Source organism: Doryrhamphus excisus, chromosome 23 (assembly GCF_030265055.1).
Source record: "Doryrhamphus excisus isolate RoL2022-K1 chromosome 23, RoL_Dexc_1.0, whole genome shotgun sequence".
NCBI lineage: Eukaryota > Metazoa > Chordata > Actinopteri > Syngnathiformes > Syngnathidae > Doryrhamphus > Doryrhamphus excisus.
This window is the reverse complement of record NC_080488.1, coordinates 3,115,785-3,140,781: the sequence shown is the minus strand read 5'-3', so window position 1 is coordinate 3,140,781 and position 24,997 is coordinate 3,115,785. Positions and strand designations below refer to the sequence as shown.

General features: G+C 38.4%; 3 protein-coding genes across 9 annotated transcripts in view; 1 reads left to right on the top strand and 2 right to left on the bottom strand.

Annotated features, from left to right (window-relative positions):
• LOC131110288 (ras-GEF domain-containing family member 1C-like) overlaps nt 1-5,657 on the bottom strand; it is a 66,949-nt gene extending 61,292 nt beyond the window's left edge. For 2 of the 5 annotated variants that reach the window (XM_058063248.1, XM_058063250.1), the window contains exon 1: nt 1,004-1,075. The gene's annotated coding sequence lies outside the window, so the exon portion shown is untranslated. Of the gene's footprint in view, nt 1-1,003; nt 1,083-5,402 lie in introns of those variants that run through there. The other 3 variants (XM_058063249.1, XM_058063247.1, XM_058063246.1) reach the window with 3 other exon arrangements.
• si:ch211-247j9.1 (uncharacterized) lies at nt 883-6,043 on the top strand. The gene is made up of 3 exons (XM_058063943.1): nt 883-1,049; nt 2,891-3,757; nt 5,449-6,043. The coding sequence occupies exons 1-3, from the start codon at nt 883-885 to the stop codon at nt 5,684-5,686; spliced, it is 1,272 nt and encodes a 423-aa protein (XP_057919926.1). The 3' UTR covers nt 5,687-6,043.
• mapk9 (mitogen-activated protein kinase 9) lies at nt 5,740-24,236 on the bottom strand. 3 transcript variants are annotated; one of them, XM_058063256.1, is made up of 12 exons: nt 24,047-24,215; nt 18,304-18,450; nt 16,775-16,904; nt 16,485-16,543; nt 15,219-15,357; nt 14,975-15,140; nt 13,604-13,675; nt 12,298-12,480; nt 11,077-11,201; nt 10,903-10,966; nt 9,187-9,258; nt 5,740-9,096 (listed from the first exon to the last, which is right to left on the bottom strand). In XM_058063256.1, exons 2-12 carry the CDS (start codon nt 18,417-18,419, stop codon nt 8,960-8,962), a joined length of 1,263 nt encoding a protein of 420 aa, XP_057919239.1. In that variant the 5' UTR covers nt 18,420-18,450; nt 24,047-24,215; the 3' UTR covers nt 5,740-8,959. The 3 variants fall into 3 exon arrangements, with proteins under 3 accessions (XP_057919239.1, XP_057919240.1, XP_057919242.1); XM_058063257.1 differs by having other exon boundaries at nt 11,077-11,198; XM_058063259.1 differs by lacking the exon at nt 16,775-16,904 and having other exon boundaries at nt 24,047-24,236.
• Between the last annotated feature and the right edge of the window lie 761 nt (nt 24,237-24,997).

Genomic DNA, 24,997 nt, shown 5'->3' with positions numbered 1-24,997 from the left:
CTTGAAGGCTACCGTTTATTACGTTTGATTAATGTTCATGTTAAAGGTTAAATAACTGTTAATAGTTATCCTCCCTATCCGTGTGGAAGTGGTAGGTTTTTGGCTATTTAAGTTTAAAGGAAATAACTTGAAGGCTACCGTTTAGGTCGCTAGCTCTCTAGTTTGCGAGTTAGCACGTGTCTCAAGACCCTGCAGTTGCGCAATATGTTGTAAATAAAGAGTATAAATGTGACTATAGTCGTGTTTTGTCATGTCTACAGGGCTCTAATAATACTTTGTTCATTTTAAATGTGAAAAAAATAATTTGTCTACCCACCAACTATATGTGGTTTCTTAAGTTTTATTATTTGCTGTTTTATTATTAATTTTATATATTTTTCTATTACTGATTGATTTTCTTTATTCTTGATTTGTTTATTTTTCATCTATTATATTTGAGAACAGTGGAATGTTTTATCAGAGCTTTTATTGTAGAAAATCGGAACTAAAGCACTGAAAAAGTTTGTATATTTTTCTGTTTTTAAATAAATGCGTTTTTTGGGGGGGTCTCACCCAGACCCTAGCTCCAGTGGCCCCCAAGTAAATTGAGTTCGAGACCCCTACTGTAAAGCAAATGTACTAATCTTGTAATCCAACATGGATCACTGCCTGAAAATAGGCAAAAATTCATAATAGTGCTGTTAAGTTGTGTCAATCAAAAAATGGAAAAGACAATTTCAAAGCCATCAGGTACACAATTTATAAACTTTAGCGTGACAGAGGTAACAAGAGTCTAAAGAATATCCTATTATAGCTTTCATATGACCTTTTATTTTGTTAATAATCAGCAATTAGTCCCCATTGAAATACACTTCATGTCCATCTATTTTATTATCTCCAACCATGGGGATCTGTGTTGCCATGGCTCCTGTCGTCATAGCTACAAACAATTACGCAGATGTACCGGGGACCAATAAGAAAGAAAGGGCAGAGTGTGATAAAAAGCTTTTTGGAGATACTTCACCTCTGATTCAGTCGAGCTCCAGGTTGGATGAGCGGCAAGGTCAAAGGTGATGAGGTCATCTGGAGCTGAAGTATAAATGCCAGTGTATTTTCTGTCGATTAGATTTATTGTGATGATGTTGACAAAGATATTTAAATATCATTGTGTGACTCTTGGCTCTATATGAGAACATTATGGCATTATTGTGTATTCTGGATGGCTGCTCTTACCTGTTTTTTTTTCCAAAGTACTCGTTGTATTGTTTTTTTCCGGTTCCTGTACTTCCGCTTCCTGTATATTTTCTAAACCGTTTTGATATTGGTGATAGAAATACACAAGCATGTAATTATTCCGCTAAATTATGTAAAAAAAGGAATATATCAAATTTGTAGCGAAAAATTTCCTCACTGAGAGACGAATAAAGGCATATCTTAAAAAGTGACTACAAAGAAACATTACGTGATTAATTTATAAACAGTAACTCGTAATGTTATGCTAGTCACTTCCGTGTTTATGTGAGGGAAGCGGCAGTCATTGAACGTGACTATGGCGCCACCTTGCGGTTCGGAGACTTACATACCGCAGCTGTGTCAGTGTATCTACAGTAAATGAATTCACGGCTCCTGTTAATCTAAATGAGTTTGTGCTTTGATTTGTCTTGTGTGTGATCGTTCCATAAAAGCACCGTGGGTAGTCAATTTAAAAAGGGAAGCGCTGACTGCATGAATTTAAAGGGCCACATCGTGGGTGGGCAGCACAGGTCAATGCAAACCTGACACTGGGTCATTATCCCTTTAAATCAGGGGTCTCAAAGTCAGTTTACAAGTTTAATGTTAATTTTTATTTTTCAACACAAAATAAGATGAAAAAATAAATAAGTAAATCAAAAAACAAATGAAACGAACAAATTAATTTGTATTTATTATTAAATTATTAAATAAATGTTTTATGTTAATTTTTATTTTTTGACACAACATAAGATGGAAAAATAAATAAACAAATCAAAAAACAAATGAAACAAGTGAAACAAATGAACAAATTAATTGTTATTTATTATTAAATAATTAAATAAATGTTTAATGTTAATTTTTATTTTTTTAAATAATTTAATTATTAAATAATTAAATAAATGTTTAATGTTAATTTTTATTTTTTTAAAATAATTTAATTATTAAATAATTAAATAAATGTTTAATGTTAATTTTTATTTTTTTTAAATAAATAAGCAAATCCAAAAAACAAATGAAACAAATGAACAAATTAATTTTAATTTATTATTAAATACATGTTTAATGTTAATTTTTATTTTTTTACACAAAATAAGATGGAAAAATAAATAAGCAAATCAAAAAACAAATTAAACAAATTAATCTTTTATATCAAGACGGGGGCCTCAAACTAGCATCCCGCGGCCCACCGTGAGTTTGACACCCCTGCTTTAAATCATGCATCAGACATCTCAATATTCCAATATTTCTACTTTTTTTCATTTTTAATACTTCTAAGATGATGCAACCTGAGCATTATTTGTGAATGCAGATGTTTTGAGCCTGCTCTTATATTGTATGACAATAGCTTCATGTATGTATGTATGTATGTATGTATGCATATTTGGGACGGATACATAGAGAATATATGCAATGTAAGCATTTCACACGTAGTGTCCGTGGCCGCCGTCTATTTCTGTGGTCACAGTTGTAATGCCAGTGTCTTCAGGCATGAAGCAGTGCTAAAGTAACAGCTGATGTCAGTCCTGCTTAAAGACACACACACACACACAGGGTCCACACACGGTGTGCCCCCCCACACCACTACAACCTCACTCGGACTCTGCAGAAGTCTCACACAACCAACAGGAAGCCTCCAGAGACACGGTCCAAGTTTTAAGGTTTTTTTTTTTTTTTAAAGTTGGATCATGGAGTTGCACCGTCGTCTTGTGGGGGCCTCCACCTCAGCCGCTTCCTGTTCCACGGACCCGGTTTACGACAACTGCCCACCTTTCACCCAGCGTGGGCGAGACAGGGAAATGGAGAGTAGACTTGTGTACCCCGCAGTAACCAGACCCCCTGGCCTCTGCATCCCTCAGACTGTTCTGGCCCCCGCTGTGGTCGAGGTGCCCACGCGGGTCAGTGAGGAAAGAACGCCTGGCGGTGGGCCAGATCACTCCTACTGTGGTTGGAGAGGAGCTTTGGGAATATTGGCTCATGATCCGGGAATAAACCGAGCAAGAGGAGGAGGAGGAGGATACTGGCGGGATGACAGCACTCCACTGTATCACATCCCAAGTCCGACCCCGAACACGGAACATTTGAGCACGCTGTCGTTCTACGATAACCTCTCCGGCGCTGAAACCCCTGACCACATCGAGGAAGTTTTTGAAATGGAACCCAACTTCCAGGAGCACTTTCAGGAAGACATGTGGGCATCGAAGCTGATCCAGATAGCAGCCGATGAAGGAGGTTCTCGGTTAGAAAGCGGCTACCAGAACCAGAACCAGAACCAGAACCAAGAAATCGAACATCAGCAAGAGCTGGACTCGGTATCACGTGGTTTTGTACAAGATGTGGACCAGATGCTGCAGATGCACCAGTTATCTCAGCAACAACGCCAGGCACTATGGCAACCAAGCGAAGTCCAGACTCCGTGGGGGGTTCCTAAGGTACCCCCTCCTTTGCCCCTCGCTGACCCTTCCGCTCGTGCGCTTCGCAGCCTCCTCACCAACCTCCAGCAGCACATCGTCAGACAACAGGAAGTGTACGAGGCCCGGATAGTCAGGTAATGTTGACTGTAGTTTGTGTCTCTAATTCGCTTTCAAGGATCTGTGGACTTCCTGTTTGGGAAAGTGTGTTCAGTCAGCTGTGCTTTAGAAGGCCCACATTTGACCCGAGCTTCACCTCGACTTCCTGTTTAGATCACAGCTGCTCTGAAACTCCTTTAGGAAACTACTTTCCATTTCATAGCATTGAACGTTAAGATAACACATTATGTTGTTCTCACCACTTGTTGCTATCGTTTCATTGGTTTCAAGGCATACCGTATTTTCTGGACTATAAGTCGCTCCGGAATATAAGTCGCACAAGGCCAAAAATGTATACTTAGATAGAAAAAAAACATACATAAGTCGCTTCGGAGTATAAGTCGCACAAGGCCAAAAATGCATAATTAGATAGAAAAAACATACATAAGTCGCACAAGGCCAAAAATGCATAATTAGGTAGAAAAAACATACATAAGTCGCTCTGAGTATAAGTCGCACAATGCCCAAATGCATAATTAGATATAAAAAAACATACATAAGTCGCACTGGAGTATAAGTCGCACAAGGCCAAAATGCATAAACAGATTAAAAAAAAAAAAACATACATAAGTCGCACTGAAGTATAAGTCGCACAATGCCAAAAATTCATAATTAGGTAGGAAAAAACATACATAAGCCACACTGGAGTATAAGTCGCACAAGGCCAAAAATGCATTATTGGGTTGAAAAAAACATACATAAGTTGCACAAGGCCTAAAATGCATAATTAGGTAGAAAAAAACATACATAAGTCGCACTGGAGTATAAGTCGCACAAGGCCAAAAGTACATCATTAGGTAGAAACAAACATACATAAGTCGCACTGGAGTATAAGTCGTACAAGGCCAAAAATGCATAATTAGCTAGAAAAAAACATATATAAGTCGCTCCGAAATGTAAGTCGCACAAGGCAAAAAATGCATAATTAGCTAGAAAAAAACATACATAAGTCGCACTGTAGTATAAGTCGCACAAGGCCAAAAATGCATAATTACGCAGAAAAAAAACATACATAAGTCGCACTGGAGTATAAGTCGTACAAGGCCAAAAATGCATAATTAGGTAGAAAAAAAACATACATAAGTCGCACTGGAGTATAAGTTGCATTTTTTGCAGGTAATTTATTTGAACTACTTAACCAAAACAGACATTACGTCCTCTTGGAAGGCAAGTTCTAATAACAATAAAAGAATAGAGAACAGGCTGAATAGATGTAAGATATGCTAACACAATGCTTATTCAGCTACACAAAAAATAAACAAACATAAAAGGTGTCCAGTGTTTATGTAACATAAACACTTTTTCTCATTTATAAGTCGCAGGAACAGCCAACTTATTCAAAAAAATGCGACTTATAGTCCGGGAAATACGGTAATAGAGTCCATTTGGTGGATCTATGGAAAAAAAAAGCAGGACGCATGGAGACTGGGCTAAATTAAGAGGCTATGCTGCTGACCTAGTCCAACAACACATACCTTATTACTAATATAGATGGAGCAAGTCTGGGCAAAAGGTCAACACCAACTGCAGCATGTGAAGGAAAAAAACTAATAGCGTCTTTTATGGAATAATCCAAATCCAATCACGGAATAATATTTTCGATACACCAAAATCAGAACTGACCTGCGTGTTTGATGCTGATGGTATCTTCCTTTCCAATGCATCTCAGCTTAGAGGAGCGAAACAAGGAACTGCAGGAGGAAGTCGTTCGTTTGAAAACCAACCTGTCCCGGCAGCGTCACTGGTACCAGGTCGTGCAAGCAAAGATCACCGAGTCGGAAAGAGAGCGAGCTGCCGCCGAGCTGTGCAACTCGGCACTGCAGAAAGACATGGAGCAGTTCTTCGACACGTTTGGTGAGCTCAACAACGAGGCGAAGAAGACAGAAAACATCATCAGGAGCTTTTGAGAAACGAGAAAAAACACGAAGAAGAAAGAAAACTCAAGCATAAACACAAAATGTTGTATAATACTTTATCTCTCTCCAGACAGAACATTCCCTTTCCTGTTTTGGGAAGGGCTTCCATGTTGTACACTTATAAGGGATCTGAAAAATACACACTGCATGAATTGCAATACAATATGCTCTCATGGGAATTTAGTAGGGAATCACAAACTCCATAAACATCCTGCACTGATATATATATATATATATATCTATTTACATCCATCTATAAAAACACATACTTACTACTTCCTTTTGCTTTGTACAAACCCTACTAAGTTGTCATGACAACAGGCCCCCTGAATGAATGATCGATGCAATTCCACAAGATGTTTCTGAAAATAAAACTGCATTAAAAAAAAATTGTGTCGTACACAGAATTGAAAATTCCTCCTCAGATCAATGCCAAGCATGATAATAATTTTAGTGCTTGGCATAAATCTGCATGAAGTCACACTCACATTCATACCTATGGATAATTTGGAGTCGCTAATTAACCTAGCATGTTTTTTGGAATGTGGGAGGAAACCGGAATACCCGGAGAAAACCCACGCATTCACGGGGAGAACATGCAAACTCCACACAAAGATGGCCGAGGGTGGGGAAAGACAAAAAAAATGCGAAAAAGTTACCACTTCCACACAAAATAGGAGGAGAACTCATTCGTGCTGGAGCCTATCCCAGCTGTCTTCAGGCAAGAGGTGGGGTACACCCTGGACTGGTGGCCCGCCAATCACAGGGCACATATAGACAAACAACCATTCACATTCATACCTATGGACAATTTGGAGTCGCTAATTAACCTAGCATGTTTTTGGAATGTGGGAGGAAACCGGAGTACCCGGAGAAAACCCACGCATGCACTGGGAGAACACTGGGAAATGGCCGAGGGTGGGGAAAGACAAAATAAGAAGCCAAAAAGTTACCACTTCCACACAAAATAGGAGGAGAACTCATTCATTCATTCATTTTCTACCACTTTATGCTGGAGCCTATCCCAGCTGTCTTTGGGCGAGAGGCAGGCGGGGTAGACCCTGGACTGGTGGCCAGCCAATCACAGGGCACATATAGACAAACAACCATTCACACTCACATTCATACCTATGGATAATTTGGAGTCGCTAATTAACCTAGCATGTTTTTGGAATGTGGGAGAACATGCAAACTCCACACAGAGATGGCCGAGGGTGGGGAAAGACAAAATAAGAAGCCAAAAAGTTACCACTTCCACACAAAATAGGAGGAGAACTCAATTCATTCATTCATTTTCTACCACCTATCCTGTACGGGGAGAACATGCAAACTCCACACAGACATGGCTGAGGGTGGAATTGAACCCTAGTCTCCTAGCTGTGAAGCTGCACACTAACCACTCGACCACAGTCCCGCCCCTCACTTACTGTTTTGTAGTATTTTTGTTCTACATGATATTATGACTCATGGCTGATGCTATGGAATGCTATTGTTATGACGTGATTGTTGATTAGAATACATATTTAACAAGAGGCTAAATGATCAGATAAGCCTCAATATGTGCAACATTTTTGCAAGAACAGAAAAAAAAAACATGTTTCTTCCCCTGCTAAATTTACAGAATATAATATTATTTGATGTACACGCTGATATTAATTAGTACAGTACCTTATGTAAAATGTCGCAATAATATACATTTGTTTTTGTGAAACACTATCTGCAATGACGGGGGTCTACAACCACGACGTGTTTTGATATCATCTCTACATCCACTAACATGACGTCTATGGAGGAATAAAACACTGCAAGCACACATCGGCCATGCTGTCAGGTGTCAATCATCTCCACAAGTCAGGCCAGAAGAATAAAAAATATATAGCGCGCCATCTATAAGTAGTGATTTTCAACCTTTTTTGAGCCACGGCACGTTTTTTTTTTTTACATTGGAAAAACCAAAACTAACCAAAAATGTTACAAAATGTCACCACGACCTCACACGTGCATTAAAAAGTCTATCAGAGGAACAAGGCAGGTGTTGCCACACGGACCAATATTACATTGCTATGCTAGTCTGTACGCCACAGACACTCCACAGTAACATGACGAGTTTTTCTCTTTCCGAATGACCTTTCGGGAAAACAATGGTATCCATAGAAAGGAATATTCCAATCTCATGTCTACATTCATACCTATGGACAATTTGGAGTCGCTAATTAACCTAGCATGTTTTTGGAATGTGGGAGGAAACCGGAGTACCCGGAGAAAACCCACGCATGCACTGGGAGAACACTGGGAGATGGCCGAGGGTGGGGAAAGACAAAATAAGAAGCCAAAAAGTTACCACTTCCACACAAAATAGGAGGAGAACTCATTCATTTTCTACCGCTTATCCTCACTAGGGTCGCGGGAGGTGCTGGAGCCTATCCCAGCTGTCTTCGAGGCAAGAGGCAGGCGGGGTATACCCAGCCAATCACAGGGCACATATAGACAAACAACCATTCACACTCACATTCATACCTATGGACAATTTGGAGTCGCTAATTAACCTAGCATGTTTTTTGGAATGTGGGAGGTGGTGTAGAGTGTAGAGTACCCAGAAAAAAAACCCGCGCATGCACGGGGAGAACATGCAAACTCCACACAGAGATGGCCGAGGGTGGGGAAAGACAAAATAAGAAGCCAAAAAGTTACCACTTCCACACAAAATAGGAGGAGAACTCATTCATTCATTCATTTTGTACTGCTTATCCTCACAAGAGTCGCGGGGGGTGCTGGAGCCTATGCAAATGATGACTAATAAATGTTAATTATAAAAAGTGTGCCGCGGCACAGTGGTTGAAAATCACTGCTCTATAGCTTTAAGAGATCGAACCCGATGACGGCCATTTTAACATCCACGTTTAAGCTTTTGTTCATTTCGACATTTTGGACATGCATGCAAGCAGCTGTGGTTTCTATTTGGTGAACTTCTTCGTAACGTTGATGGCCGTAAACGTTTTGTTTCAACTGGCTACAAAAATAAAACTATTCAAAAATACAACTATATAAAACAAACCGCCCCGCCCCCCCACCATCAGAGGTGCTCCTATTCAATCAACACATGCATCATCCACCATGTTTATCTCTAAGCCGCGTTCCAAAACTAGCTTTAGGGGTGAAGGGGAACATCAAGAAGATCCACTTTTATAAGAAAAACGAAAAACGTGATAAGATTAAAAAGAAAAAAATATGATATGAATATGACAAGGAAGACACAGATTGCGTTCACTGACTCTCGTCCAACGGCCCTGTCAGCGTGTCGATGCTGCTGCTGTCCGTGTCCGACGCCACCGTGTGCTCTGTGGACATCGATGAGATGTCATTCGCCGATGACGACTGCGACGCCGAGCTGGACACCACATCTAAAACGTGATAAACGCATGACATAAGTCTTTATCTTAATATTATATAATCAAACACGTCATGAATTTCCAGGCAGAACAAGAAGATACCAGAGCAGTCCTCTTTCATCACGCCGTTCTTGTTCCTCTCTTCCCAGTCTATCACCTCCTCATAAATGAGCTCTGAGGAAAAACACCATTTAATACTTTAATAATACTTCCAATAAAATAAAATAAAAAATAAAATAAAAAAACACAATCATTTGATTATATCTTCTCATGGGATAATACTAAAATAATAATAATAATAATAAAAGAATAAAATAAAAAAATTAAAAAAATATTTTTTTTTATAAATTTTCTTTTTTTAGTATTGTCCCATGAGAAGATATAATCAAATGATTGTGTACTCGCATATGTACTAGTAGTCTTCATCCCTGTATTTAGCTTAGTTAAAAAAAATTTTAGTCTTTTTTTAAATTCGTTAAATTTTTTATTTTAATTTTTACATTTTAATTTTTTTGAATAAAAAAAAACTCAGCTCATTCTTAAAGGGAGACAGACAAAACAGCATTTCAGTGTCATCACTGAACAGTACTAGTATGTATGCAAGTACACAATCATTTGATTTATTCTTCTCATGGGATAATACTAAAAAATTAAAAAAAAAAAATTTTTTTAATTTTTAAAATTATTTTATTATTATTATCATTTTTTTTGGTATTGTCCCATGTTCAATGATGACACTGAAATGCTGTTTTGTCTGTCTCCCTTTAAGAATGAGCTGAGTTTTTTTTTTATTAAAAAAAATTTAAATTTAAAAATTAAAAAAATGTAAATTAAAAATGTAACAAATTTAAAAAAAATTAAAATTAAAAAAGACTAAAAAATAAAAAAAATGGAACTAAGCTAAATACAGGGATGAAGAGTACTAGTACGTATGTGAGTACACAATCATTTGATTATATCTTCTCATGGGACAATACTAAAAAAATAAAATTTATAAAATGCATATAATTTAATTTTTTAAAATTATTTTATTTTATTATTATTATTATTATTATTATTTTAGTATTGTCCCATGAGAAGATATAATCAAATGATTGTGTACTCACGCATACATACTAGTACTGTTCAATGATGACACTAAAATGCTGTTCTGTCTGTCTCCCTTTAAGAATGAGCTGAGTTAAAAAAAAAAGAAAAAAATTTTATTAAAATAAATTAAAAAAAAAAATTAAATAAAAATGTAACAATTTTTTAAAAAATTAAATTAAAAAATGGCTAAAAAAAACAAACAAACTTAAACTAAGCTAAATACAAGGATAAAGAGTCTTGAACCAGTCATGATGTGCTATATATATCACTATATTGAATGGTCATATCACCTTGTACTTCGGTACGTGATAATTAAAAAAAAAAAAAAAAAAACTTAAACTATATTAGGAAAGCAGGAAGTGAACAAATGTAACAGTTACTGATTGTAAAAGTACCAGATGGAGGGGTAGGATTTAATAAGCTTTGCTTCTTCCTACTCCTTTTGGACATGTGGAACTGTGAACTGATTATGTGATGCATTCAATTGTAATCTGATGCATGTTCAAATGAAATTAAACCATTACCATTATACCATATAATATTATTATATAAGTAATATAAGTATATAAGTAATTCTGCCTGTCTGTTCCTAATAAGAACTGAACAAAGTACAAATACACCAGCTTTGTTAACTGTTCGGCCTTGGTGAGATTCTATTTTGTGTGCAGACATTCTTGGCAAGAAAAAAACTGTTGACTCATTTGTCCACTAGAGGGCACCGCAGCCTACCTTTCCACTGTTCAATGCTGTGCTCTCTCTCTTCGAGCTGCTTATCAGATATCTGGGGCGGAGGCTGAAAGAGACAAAGAGACAAATCACACAAAGAGGCCTCGTGTAATCATTGTACTGATGAAGTGGACCGGTAAGTGGGGGGGGGGGGGGCGGGAGGGGCGTCGTCCTCACCGCATCGGCCTCGGTCGGGTCGTACCACACGTGAATGTAGGGATGATTGAGAGCTTCCTCCACGGAAATGCGGCACTCGGGGTCGATGACCAGCATTTTGGACAGCAAGTCCCGTGCTTGACCTGCTGTCGTGGCAAAGGGATGAGGAGAACGGTTACTATGGCAACAAGGCGATGACATCACAGACTGAAGCAGATCTCATGTGAGCCGAGGAGGTTCCCTAAAGGTGTTGTCATCTCTGGTGATGTCAAAGTCATATAAAATATGTAAACGCTCCAAGCATACTCTACAGCAGGGGTCTCAAACTCACGGCCCGCGGGCCGCACACGAGTTTGAGACCCCTGTCTTTTTTGATTTGCTTATTTATTTTTCCATCTTATTTTGTGTTGAAAAATAAAAATTAAACATTTATTTCATAATTTAATAATAAATAAAAATTAATTTGTTCATTTGTTTCATTTGTTTTTGATTTGCTCATTTATTTTTCCATCTTATTTTGTGTTGAAAAATAAAAATTAACATTAAACATTTATTTAATAATAAATAAAAATGAATTTGTTCATTTGTTTTTTGATTTGCTTATTTATTTTTCCATCTTATTTTGTGTTGAAAAATAAAAATTAACATTAAACATTTATTTAATAATTTAATAATAAATAAAAATTAATTTGTTCATTTGTTTCACTTGTTTCATTGGTTTTTTGATTTGCTTATTTATTTTTCCATCTTATTTTGTGTTGAAAAATAAAAATTAACATTAAACATTTATTTAATATTTAATAATAAATAAAAATTAATTTGTTTCATTTGTTTTTTATTTGCTTATTTATTTATCCATCTTATTTTGTGTCACAAAATAAAAATTAACATTAAACATTTATTTCATAATTTAATAAAAAAAAAATAATTTGTTCATTTTGTTTAATTTGTTTTTTGATTTGCTTATTTATTTTTCCATCTTATTTTGTGTTGAAAAATAAAAATTAACATTAAACATTTATTTAATAATTTAATGATAAAGAAAAATGTTTTGCAAAGAACCAAAGCACTGAAAAAGTGGAGGGTATAGCAGAAGCATTGAAGACTTTTATATTATATATATATTTATTAATATAAATATTTATGAATATTTTTATTATATTTGTCTTTTGTATATATATATATATATATATATATATATATATATTTTTTTTTTAAACTCACCCAGACCTTGATTCTTACTTTTTAACTTGTCGTGTTCGGAATCCGAAGGAAAGGCCCAGTCAGGGAAAAGCTCTGCAAAGCTGACTCCTGGATATTGCGGCTTGTTCATCACGTAGTTCCTCACGGTCTCCATCAGGCGGTTCATAAACTCCAGACTGGGCGTGCCCAGAACCTCAATGACTTTGTTCCACTGGTCGATGTCTGGCCAGGGTGCTCGTTAGGGAAAAACGGGTGTTGGAATGTATGCAAGTGGATCAAAGGAACGAAGGAAAGATTGGAATACTTGATTCTTACATGGAAAAACGTATGGAGCTTTTTCCTGTGTCTAACCATAGTTATTATCTGAAGTATGTCCCAAGACTTTTGATGATTGCCTTGCATGTTTTTGGTAATGGTAATGGTTTAATTTCATTTGAACATGCATCAGATTACAATTGAATGCATCACATAATCAGTTCACAGTTCCACATGTCCAAAAGGAGTAGGAAGAAGCAAAGCTTATTAAATCCTACCCCTCCATCGGGTACTTTTACAATCAGTAACTGTTACATTTGTTCACTTCCTGCTTTCCTAATATAGAGAAAAAAAGTTTTTTTTGTTCGTTTTTTTTATGTAATTTTGTAATTTATTTTATTTATTTATTTTTTGTCACATACCGAAGTACGAGGTGACATGACCATACAATGACATCATGTTTTTTAAGTTAAGTTTTTAAATTTTTTACAATTTTTTAATTAATTTTTTTTAAATTTTGATTTAAAATAATTTTTTTTAGTATTGTCCCATGAGAAGATATAATCAAATGATTGTGTATTCGCATACGTACTAGTACTCCTCATCCCTGTATTTAGCTTAGTTCAATTTTTTTTAATTTTTAGTCTTTTTTTTAATTTTTTAAAATTTGTTACATTTTTTATTTTATTTTTTTTATAAAAAAAAAAAATCAGCTCATTCTTAAAGGGAGACAGACAAAACAGCATTTCAGTGTCATCATTGAACCTGGGACAATACCAAAAAAAAACTGATAATAAAATAATTTAAAAAAATTTTTAAATATATTTTTAATTTTTTTTTTTTAGTATTGTCTCATGAGAAGATATAATCAAATGATTGTGTACTCGCATACGCACTAGTACTGTTCAATGATGACACTGAAATGCTGTTTTTAAGTATTTTAAGTATTAAGTATTTGTGATTTATGACTTTTCCGGATGACAGCAACTGATGTGTGCAGAATAACTATTAATTGATTTGTATCCTTGATGTTAAACTTAAATGAAATGGAGGCAAGGTTAGAGAAGCAGGAAGAGGCGGTGGAGGATACGGTCAGTGCCTTGGAAGATAACGCTGCCTTTTACCATCTCTCCCATGATGCAGCCCACGGACCAGATGTCCACTGCAAACACAGCATATTAATAATTAATAAATATTCACATTAAACAGCAAATCTATTACAAAAATCATTTGCATTAGCTTGTAAAAGACCACAGATACAAGCTGCATTGGTTTATGATGTAAAGATAATATATTGACATTGAAGTATTGCATGTTTTCATCATCATGTTCAACCTCAGGCTGGATTGGTTTTCCCTTTCTGGCGCAGGCGGCCATTTTCTTTCCATGCTAACTTATTGCTTCATGTGTGGAAAATTGCTGTGTGTTCTAAATGTGTTCTAAACTTCTAATTCACATCCAGTAATGATCGAGGACGCTCAAGAAAGTCTAAATTAAAGTCTAGTACAGGGGTCTCAAACATGCGGCCCGCGGGCCGAATGTGGCCCGCAGGACACTACTTTGAGGCCCCCCGCCTTGATATGAAAGTTTAATGTTAGTGCGGCTCGCGCAAGTTTGATATGGATGCTGTATGGCAGGGGTCTCAAACTTACGGCCCGCGGGCCGCACGCTAGTTTGAGGCCCCCGCCTTGATATGAAATTTAATTTGTTTAATTTGTTGTTTGATTTGCTTATTTCCATCTTATTTTGTGTTGAAAAATAAAAACTAACATTAAACATTTATTTAATAATAAATATAAATTAATTTGTTTCATTTGTTTTTTGATTTGCTTATTTATTTTTCCATCTTATTTTGTGACGAAAAATAAAAATTAACATGAAACATTTATTTAATAATTTAATAATAAATAAAAATTAATTTGTTAATTTGTTTCACTTGTTTCATTTGTTTTTTGATTTTCTTATTAGTTTTTCCATCTTATTTTGTGTTGAAAAATAAAAATTAACATTAAACATTTATTTAATAATTTAATAATAAATAAAAATTAATTTTAAATAATTTATAATAATTTATTATAATTTAATGTTTTATCAGAACTTTTGCAAAGAACCAAAGCACTGAAAAAGTGGAGGGTATAGCAGAAGCATTGAAGACTATTATACTATATATATATATTAATATTTAATACAATTAATATTTATTAAAAATTATTATATTTTTATTTTTTATATATATGTGTGTCTATATATATATTTTTTTTATTATATTTATATTTTTATATATATATATAAAATATATATATTTTTATATATATATTTTTTTTATTATATTTATATTTTTTATTTTTATTTTATTTTTTTAACCTGATGCAGCCCAAAATTAAATTGAGTTTGAGACCCCTGGTCTAGTCAGTAAAACTGAATCATGTATCAGAGTTAGATTTGAACCTGTTCTCCTCACCGTTCTCCTTATACTTCATCCCCAGAATGACTTCCGGTGCTCGGTAGTATCTGGTGACCACATACGGTGTCATCATAAAGTTGGTGCATGCCGTCCTCGCCAGACCAAAGTCCAATATCTTTAGGGTGCAATCCGATTTCACGACAATGTTGCTGGGCTTTAAATCCTGATGGGACACAAACACAACATTCGTACTGAATGAGTCTATTTCATGTATGAGACATCTTGAGCTCCAAGTCCATACCCTGTGGATGATGCCGGCGGAGTGCAGGTGCCTGATGCCACAGAGGATCTGGTAGAGCAGGTAAGACATTCTCTCGTGATCCAAATCCATGTGGATGACCTGGCAGAGGCTGGCATCCATCAGCTCCATTACCAGATACCTGCAAGATGAACGAATCGTTGAAATAGCATGTTTTTGGAATGTGGGAGGAAACCGGAGTACCCGGAAAAACCCCACGCATACACGGGGAGAACATGCAAACTCCACACAAAGATGGCCGAAGGTGGGGAAAGACAAAATAAGAAGCCAAAAAGTTACCACTTCCACACAAAATAGGAGGAGACATTTTTTACCGCTGTCCTCATGAGGGTTGTGAGGGTGCTGGAGCCTATCCCAGCTGTCTTCGGGCGAGAGCGGGCAAGGTACACCCTGGACTGGTCGTCAGCCAATCACACCGCACATATAGACAAACAACCATTCACACTCACATTCATACCTATGGACAATTTGGAGTCGCTAATTAACCTAGCATGTTTTTGGAATGTGGGAGAAAACCGGAGAAAAAACATGCATGCATGGGGAGAACATGCAAACTCCACACAGAGATAGCTGAGGGTGGGGAAAGACAAAATAAGAAGCCAAAAAGTTACCACTTCCACACAAAATAGGAGGAGAACTCATTCATTCATTCATTCATTTTCTACCACTTATCCTCATGAGGGTAGTGCTGGAGCCTATCCCAGCTGTCTTTGGGCAAGAGGCGGGGTACACGGGGTAACCTAGCATGTTTTATTTATTTATTTATTAAATATTAATTTAATATTTATAATAATAATAATAATAATTCATAAATATTATTTATTTATTTTATTATTATTATTTATTCAAAATTATTTAACTTATCTGTATAAATTACTGTTCACGCTGTACATTGTTGTTCATATTTGATGTCATCTATTTATTCTCAACATTATTATTATTATTTATTATTACACGGTAGCCAGGCAACGACATTTCTTTGGCAATTTCTCTGCTGTGTTATTGTGCAATGACAATAAAGGAAGTCTGTCTGTCTAAACAGGAAATGAAAGACCGACTGAATGGCAACAAACAGGCATTAATTAATGACATTAATTCAGTGCAAGCATATTGAATTGCCTGGATAAGAATACAGCACTGATGTACAGGTACGTATGTGACATGTTTGATGCTAAAGGTTGCCGACCCCCCCAACGTGGGTGGGCGAAGCCAGGAAACAACATGCAGTACAAAAGTATGACTACTCACAGATCCTGAAATTCCTCCAGTGACTTCTGAGGCGTGAAGACATTGATCAGACGGATGATCTGCAAGCAGAGATGGACATTAGTTCACCCACCATCATTATTCAGATCAGAGGGCTACCTCTTCCTGGTTTGTCATCGCCATGGTAACCAAGAACATGACATGACAATGTTTATATTAAGACATGCTTGTGTTAGTTTAGCACCAAACATGAAGTACACTAGCCTTCCAAACTACACACATTATAAGGCAGACACCGAGTTATGAATCTATAATGTGAATATTATTCTTACATTTTTATGATTGACACATTTGAGCAGAACAAGCTCCCTGTATGCACGTTTAGCATGAGTCTGGTTCTGGAAGGGCCGACACAGCTTTTTCACCGCCACCGGAATGCCGAGGACTGTATCCAAGGCAGAGCTGCTCATAAAGGAGACAAAAATGTGTCACAAACCGCCAAGTTGTTGTTGTTCATTTGTCAGTAAGGTTTTCGTGTGGAAAAGGACGTGCACAACTATAATCAAGAAATGTGGAATTGGATGGACTGGATTGAATGACCGATGGTGGGGAAAGACAAAATAAGAAACAAAAAAGTTACCACTTCCACACAAAATAGGAGGAGAACTCATTCATTCATTTTCTACCGCTTATCCTCACGAGGGTCGCGGGGGTGCTGGAGCCTATCCCAGCTGTTTTCGGGCGAGAGGCTGGGTACACCCTGGACTGGTGACCAGCCAGCCAATCACAGGGCACATATAGACAAACAACCATTCACACTCACATTCATACCTATGGACAATTTGGAGTCGCTAATTAACCTAGCATGTTTTTGGAATGTGGGAGGAAACCGGAGTACTCGGGAGAACATGTAAACTTCACACAGAGATGGCCGAGGGTGGGGAAAGACAAAATAAGAAGCCAAAAAGTTACCACTTCCACACAAAATAGGAGGACAACTCATTCATTCATTCATTTTCTACCGCTTTTCCTCAAGGGAGTCGCGGGGGTGCTGGAGCCTATCCCAGCTGTCTTCTGGTAAGAGCGGGCGAGGTTCACCCTAGACTGGTAGCCAGCCAATCACAGGGCACATATAGACAAACAACCATTCACACTCACATTCATACCTATGGACAATTTGGAGTCGACAATTAACCTAGCATGTTTTTGGAATGTGGGAGGAAACCGGAGTACCCGGAGAAAACCCACGCATGCACGGGGAGAACATGCAGATATATAAATATGATTTCTATTATTATTATTATAGTATTATATTATTATTATCTGTTATCATATACGTCAATAGACATACTGTATATTAATACTTTTTTTATCATGGCAGGTGAGGCAATGATCTCACATCCTTCCGACATGAAGACACAAAGAAAAAGACATAAAGCTAACGCTACGCTAAGGCGAGTGTAGTATGGTCCCATTGGGTACATTAACAGCATACAGTCCATTACACAATGCTAATTATTCACTTTAGCAACTTTCACGGTGCTGCTACGGCTAAGTAGGCACAAGCACATTAGAGGATCATCTGATCATTAGCTTTCTTGTCATTTGCTATGGATCATTACTTTTTTTTTTTTTTTTTTAGAGGCAAACATTTTGAAAAGATCAGACTTGATGAAAGTCCAAATTGAAGGTTCCGAATATCATTTGAATTTATTGATTCATTTCATAATATTGATTGGTTGGTTTGACAGTTTTCTTATTAAGTGTCCATAAAAATAAAATAACTCAACATTAAGAAAATGAGAGAAAGTGTAATTAACTGATTTTTCAAATGCAGCATCCTTTTTTTACACATGCTTACCAAACGATGCCCTGGGCCCCAGAACCGATGGCGCGGAGCTGCTGGTACCGGGTGAGTACAGTAAAGGTGGAGTCCCCCACCTGAACACTGTAGAACTGATTCTCTGCCTCGCTCATCCTGAGGGACAGTCAGGGACACCGGCGCTGTCTGTGGAGAGCAGAAAGCAAACGTGTTAGCTCAGACGCCAGGTGGAACGACGCCTCCATGCCTTCCTCACTGCCCATGCTGCTAATTAACCTAGCATGTTTTTGGAATGTGGGAGGAAACCGGAGTACCCGGAAAAAAAACCCACGCATACACGAGGAGAACATGGAAACTCCACACAGAGATAGCCGAGGGTGGGGAAAGACAAAATAAGAAGCCAAAAAGTTACCACTTCCACACAAAATAGGAGGAGAACTCATTCATTCATTTTCTACCGTTTATCCTCACAAGGGTTGCGGGGGTGCTGGAGCCTATACCAGCCGTCTTCAGGCGAGAGGTGGGGTACACCCTGGACTGGTGGCCAGCCAATCACAGGGCACATATAGACAAACAACCATTCACACTCACATTCATACCTATGGATAATTTGGAGTCGCTAAGTAACCTAGTTAGGAACCTAGTTCCTAAACTATTTTAGGAAAGCAGGAAGTGTCAAATGTAAGTTACTGATTGTAAAAGTACCAGATAGAGGGGTAGGATTTAATAAGCTTTCACCTTGTACTTCAGTACGTGACAAAAATAAAATAAAAAATTACAAAAAATTTAAAAATTAAATACTTAAAAAAATTTTAAAAAATTACAATTAATTTTTTTTTTATTTACAATTAAAAAAAATTTAATTACAAAAAAAATCTAAATTAAACTATATTAGGCAGGAAGTGAACAAATGTAACAGTTACTGATTGTAAAAGTACCAGATGGAGGGGTAGGATTTAATAAGCTTTGCTTCTTCCTACTCCTTTTGGACATGTGGAACTGTGAACTGATTATGTGATGCATTCAATTGTAATCTGATGCATGTTCAAATGAAATTAAACCATTACCAAAAGCTGTTTGTCTCTTTTCACATTATTTACAATTTTAAATATTCAATTACAGCTGGCTTTTTTTTTTATTCAATCCACTCCGCATTATTTTCTCTCCTCAGTGCTGCTTTGTAAATGCATGCATGCACTCACTGGGAAAAAAGGCCATCAGCTGCAGGAGGTTTAGGCCTGCTCTGCTTCCACGCCACTACTTCGGGGGAAAAGCTCATCTCATGTACCCCCCCCTCTCCTGCCTCTGTGGATTTTCCTCTTCCAGCTGGCGCTCTGACTAAACATGAGACGAGAGCTGCTTTGGGCTTTTACCAACATTTGAGGGTCCTAACTTTCATCATTCCTCATCATTTCCTCCATCATCTCCATCATACAGTACAGCATCACCAAAAAAATATCCCCACTCAGGAAATGAGACAACACAATCAAACTTCGGCTCCAATGTACCCACGACCCTACTGACGAATCACAAATGAACAGTTCGTTTGCGGAAAAATCAGCACTCATGGATAGAAAATGCAACATTTATTCAAAGTCATTGTTTTGAATTTGGAGTCGCTAATTAACCTAGCATGGTTTTGGAATGTGGGAGGAAACCGGAGTACCCGGAGAAAACCCACACATACACGAGGAGAACATGCAAACTCCACACAGAGATGGCCGAGGGTGGGGAAAGACAAAATAAGAAGCCAAAAAGTTACCACTTCCACACAAAATATGAGGAGAACTCTTTCATTTTCTAACGTTTATCCTCACGAGGGTCGCAGAGGGATGCTGGAGCCTATCCTAGGTGGCCAGCCAATCACAGAGCACATATAGACAAACAACCATTCCCACTCACATTCATACCTATGGACAATTTGGAGTCGCTAATTCACCTAGCATGTTTTTGGAATGTGGGAGGAAACCGGAGTACCCGGAGAAAACCCACGCATGCACGGGGAGAACATGCAAACTCCACACAGAGATGGCCGAGGGTGGGGAAAGACAAAATAAGAAGCCAAAAAGTTACCACTTCCACACAAAATAGGAGGAGAACTCATTCATTCATTCATTTTCTACCGGGGGAGTTGTGGGAGGTGCTGGAGCCTACCCCAGCCTTCTTCGGGCGAGAGGCGGGGTACACCCTGGACTGGTCGCCAGGGCACATATAGACAAACAACCATTCACACTCGCATTCATACCTATGGACAATTTGGAGTCGCTAATTAACCTAGCATGTTTTTGGAATGTGGGAGGAAACCGGAGTACCCGGAGAAAACCCACGCATGCACGGGGAGAACATGCAAACTCCACACAGAGATGGCCGAGGGTGGGAAAAGACAAAATAAGAAGCCAAAAAGTTACCACTTCCACACAAAATAGGAGGAGAACTCATTCATTTTCTAATGTTTATCCTCACGAGGGTCGCAGGGGGATTCTGGAGCCTATCCCAGGTGGCCAGCCAATCACAGAGCACATATAGACAAACAACCATTCACACTCACATTCATACCTATGGACAATTTGGAGTCGCAAATTAACCTAGCATGTTTTTGGAATGTGGGAGGAAACCGGAGTACCCGGAGAAAACCCATGCATGCACGGGGAGAACATGCAAACTCCACACAGAGATGGCCGAGGGTGGGGAAAGACAAAATAACAAGCCAAAAAGTTACCACTTCCACACAAAATAGGAGGAGAACTTATTAATTCATTCATTTTCTAACGCTTATCCTCACAAGGGTCGCGGGGGATGCTGGAGCCTATCCCAGCTGTCTTCAAGCGAGAGGCGGGGTACACCCTGGACTGTTGGCCAGCCAATCACAGGGCACATATAGACAAACAACCATTCACACTCACATTCATACCTATAGACAATTTGGAGTCGCTAATTAACCTAGCATGTTTTTGGAATGTGGGAGGAAACCGGAGTAACCGGAGAAAACCCACGCATGCACGGGGAGAACATGCAAACTCCATACAAAGATGGCCGAGGGTGGGGAAAGACAAAATAAGAAGCCAAAAAGTTACCACTTCCACACAAAATAGGAGGAGAACTTATTCATTCATTCATTTTCTAACGCTTATCCTCACAAGGGTCGCGGGGGATGCTGGAGCCTATCCCAGCTGTCTTCGGGCGAGAGGTGGGGCACACCCTGGACTGGTGGCCAGCCAATCACAGGACACATATAGACAAACAACCATTCACACTCACATTCATACCTATGGACAATTTGGAGTCGCTAATTAACCTAGCATGTTTTTGGAATGTGGGAGGAAACCGGAGTACCCGGAGAAAACCCACGCATGCACGGGGAGAACATGCAAACTCCACACAGAGATGGCCGAGGGTGGGGAAAGACAAAATAAGAAGCCAAAAAGTTACCACTTCCACACAAAATAGGAGGAGAACTTATTCATTCATTCATTCATTTTCTAACGCTTATCCTCACGAGGGTCGCGGGGGATGCTGGAGCCTATCCCAGCTGTCTTCGGACGAGAGGTGGGGGCACACCCTGGACTGGTGGCCAGCCAATCCAAACAACCATTCACACTCACATTCATACCTATGGACAATTTGGAGTCGCCAATTAACCTAGCATGTTTTTGGAATGTGGGAGGAAACCGGAGTATCGGGAAAAAACCCACACATGCACGGGGAGAACATGCAAACTCCACACAGAGATGGCCGAAGGTGGAATTGAACCCGTGTCTCCTAGCCGTTAGGTGCACGCTGCGCGCTAACCATACGACTAATTGTGCTAAAATCCTAATTTCCAAGTGTTTGACTGCCAACAACATGTGACATATTCTCCCGGATGCGTTGTGGCAAAACACCAACATCTGAAATATCAACTGCTGTAAATTCCCAGTTATATAAGCCAACCATTTGGCTATGAGGTTTATGATCATATGCAGTGTGACCTTCACTGCGCCGCCGTCCTCCACTCCTCATGACTGCTGCTGTCCACTCGGGAGTCCAGCCTTGAGGGAGAGGGGGGTCTATCTAACGTGACTACAGCTAGTATTTGGGGGTTGGATGGGAATCAGTGAGCTGAGTGGGTGATCAGATTAGCACAGCCTGGAGACTCAGTTGGGGGAAAAAAAATGGATGCTCTTTTTGGGTGCATTCACATTTGTAGTCCAGTACTCTACTATGGACCAAAAATAGTATTCACAGTAGTGACTTCACCCAATCCAATCCATCAATCCGGCATGCTGGAGCCTATCCCAGCTGTCTTGGCCGAGAGGCTGGTTGAGCAAAACAGCCAACTACTGTATTTATGCGTGTTGGCGTACATTTGACTGATTTTTTTCACGATTTGAACTCACCATTTGGTCCTGGACTGCATTCATACTAGACCAGGGGTCTCAAACTCTCGGCCTGAGGCCCCCGCCTTGATATGAAAGTTTAAAGTGCGGCCCGCGCAAGTTTGATATGGATGCTGTATGGCAGGGGTCTCAAACACGCGGCCCGTGGGCCAAATGTTGCCCGCAGGACGCTAGTTTGAGGCACCTGCCTTGATATGAAAGTTTAATTTGTTTCATTTGTTTAATTTTTTGTTTATTTTGTTTAATTTGTTTAATTTGTTTTTTGATTTGCTTATTTATTTTTCCATCTTATTTTGTGTCAAAACAAAAATTAACATTAAACATTTATTTAATAATAATAAATAAAAATTAATTTGTTCATTTGTTTCATTTGTTTTTTGATTTGCTCATTTATTTTTCCATCTTATTTTGTGTTAAAAAATAAAATTAACATTAAATATTTATTTAATAATTTAATAATAAATAAAAACTAATTCATAATAATTTATAATAATTTATTATAATTTAATGTTTTATCAGAGCTCTTGCAAAGAACCAAAGCACTGAAAAAGTGGAGGGTATAGCAGAAGCATTGAAGACTATTATATTATATATATATATATTCATATTTATATATATATATATATATTTTTTTTTTCACCTGATGCGGCCCAGTCTCACCCAGACCCCAGCTCCAGTGGCCCCCCAGGTAAATCGAGTTTGAGACCCCTGCTTTAGACTAAACCACCTGAACTAGCAGGGAACCAAAGTGACTTAACACAATCCACTCGAGTGGGTGTATGTTGCCTTTTGGATCTCATGTGTCACTGTACACCCCACAGTCCAGGATCGAATCTCTGTTTAAGCATCTCTGCAAAGAGGACGAGTGGGTTTTCTCCAGCTTCCTCCCACATCCACATAGAATAACTGTACATATTCCTGGTGTTAATGTGCTCACCCACGAAACTTGCCTCTAAATGAATATGGAGAGGATCCACAGCACCAGTTGTCCTGACGTGACTACAGTGTACCCAAGAGGGTGGGGGCTGTGGAAGTATAATGTATGACATAACAGGGTGTATACCTGGCTATACCAGGGCCAACATGCCTGCTGTGGAATAGACACACACAAGCAAACAAGCGAGCATACGTGGGGCGTGAAGTCAAGCGTGGATGACACACAGCGGTCGCCGCATCACAGCTGGCCGGGATAGGTGCCTCGAAGCACGGCTGTAAATCAACCCCAAGAGGCGCCGACACCGGTTTAAAAGAGAATGATTTAGCTTAGTTTCATGCGTGGAAATAAGTTACCGAGGCCTACGTCGTTCGTGTCGTCAGTGTCGGGGAGCAATGCGGTAGTCGTGGGGGGCCGTGGGGGCGAAGTGAAAGCTCGCGCGGTTCGAGCGGAAACGCCGGCGGACTCTTACCGTCTTCCCTTCGCCTCTCCCGGGCATGGACAGCGCGGAAAAGGCGCCCTCTCCGTCCCTCCGACACGACCGAGAGTCCGGGGAAAAGTTTGCTCGAAAGGCGGCTGTGGTTGTCACGAAGGGGACCGGTGCTTCCCGGAGCTCCGAGCCCAACTCCAGTGACTGGGGGGGGCGACGAGTGTGGAGGAAAAGGACGTCACAGCGGGAGGCGGAGATGGTTGGTTGTGCATGACGTCATCACGCAGGGTGACGTCAGGAAACTTGATCGAGGATAAACTTAATTTATAAAAATGTTTTCAGACAATTTGAACGATATTATTATAGTAAAATAAAATACACATTCACATTGGAAATTATTGTCAATTATTATAAGCGTAATGACAGTGGTGTCCAACATCCGGCCCACAAACCATTTGTGGTTTGTTTTAGTTTTTCATGGCCCGCCATTTTCTTTGCGACATCTTCATAATTGTATTGCATCTTAACGTTTATGATTTTGTTTGGCATATTTCAATACAAAACTTTACAAAAGCCAAAAAGTTCAATAAAGTAAAGATATACTGAACTTAGCATATGTATATTGTACTTAGCATATCACCTCGTACTTCGGTACGTGACACAAAAAAATAAAATAAAACAAAAAAATAAAACAAAACTTAAACTATATTAGGAAAGCAGGAAGTGAACAAATGTAACAGTTACTGATTTTAAAGGTACCAGATGGAGGGGTAGGATTTAATAAGCTTTGCTTCTTCCTACTCCTTTTGGACATGTGGAACTGTGAACTGATTATGTGACAAAAATAAAATAAAAATAATTAAAAAATAAATAATTAAAAACAATTAAAACAATTTAAAAAATTAAAAAAAAATTAAAAACATTAAAAAAAATAAAATTTTAAATTAAACTATATTAGGAAAGCAGGAAGTGAACAAATGTAACAGTTACTGA

What these genes read in the sequence shown, in the direction of transcription:
- mapk9 (XM_058063256.1), bottom strand. Translation starts at nt 18,419, where the DNA reads ATGAGCGAGGCAGAGAATCAGTTCTACAGTGTTCAGGTGGGGGACTCC. An exon ending in GATGAAGTATAAGGAGAACG is followed by an intron (nt 13,676 to 14,974) that starts GTGAGGAGAACA and finishes CTGTGTTTGCAG; the next exon opens with TGGACATCTGGTCCGTGGGC. An exon ending in TATCTTCCAAGGCACTGACC is followed by an intron (nt 12,481 to 13,603) that starts GTATCCTCCACC and finishes CACCCTGGCCAG; the next exon opens with ACATCGACCAGTGGAACAAA.
- si:ch211-247j9.1 (XM_058063943.1), top strand. Translation starts at nt 883, where the DNA reads ATGGGGATCTGTGTTGCCATGGCTCCTGTCGTCATAGCTACAAACAAT. An exon ending in GATGAGCGGCAAGGTCAAAG is followed by an intron (nt 1,050 to 2,890) that starts GTGATGAGGTCA and finishes TTTTTTTTAAAG; the next exon opens with TTGGATCATGGAGTTGCACC. An exon ending in TACGAGGCCCGGATAGTCAG is followed by an intron (nt 3,758 to 5,448) that starts GTAATGTTGACT and finishes AATGCATCTCAG; the next exon opens with CTTAGAGGAGCGAAACAAGG.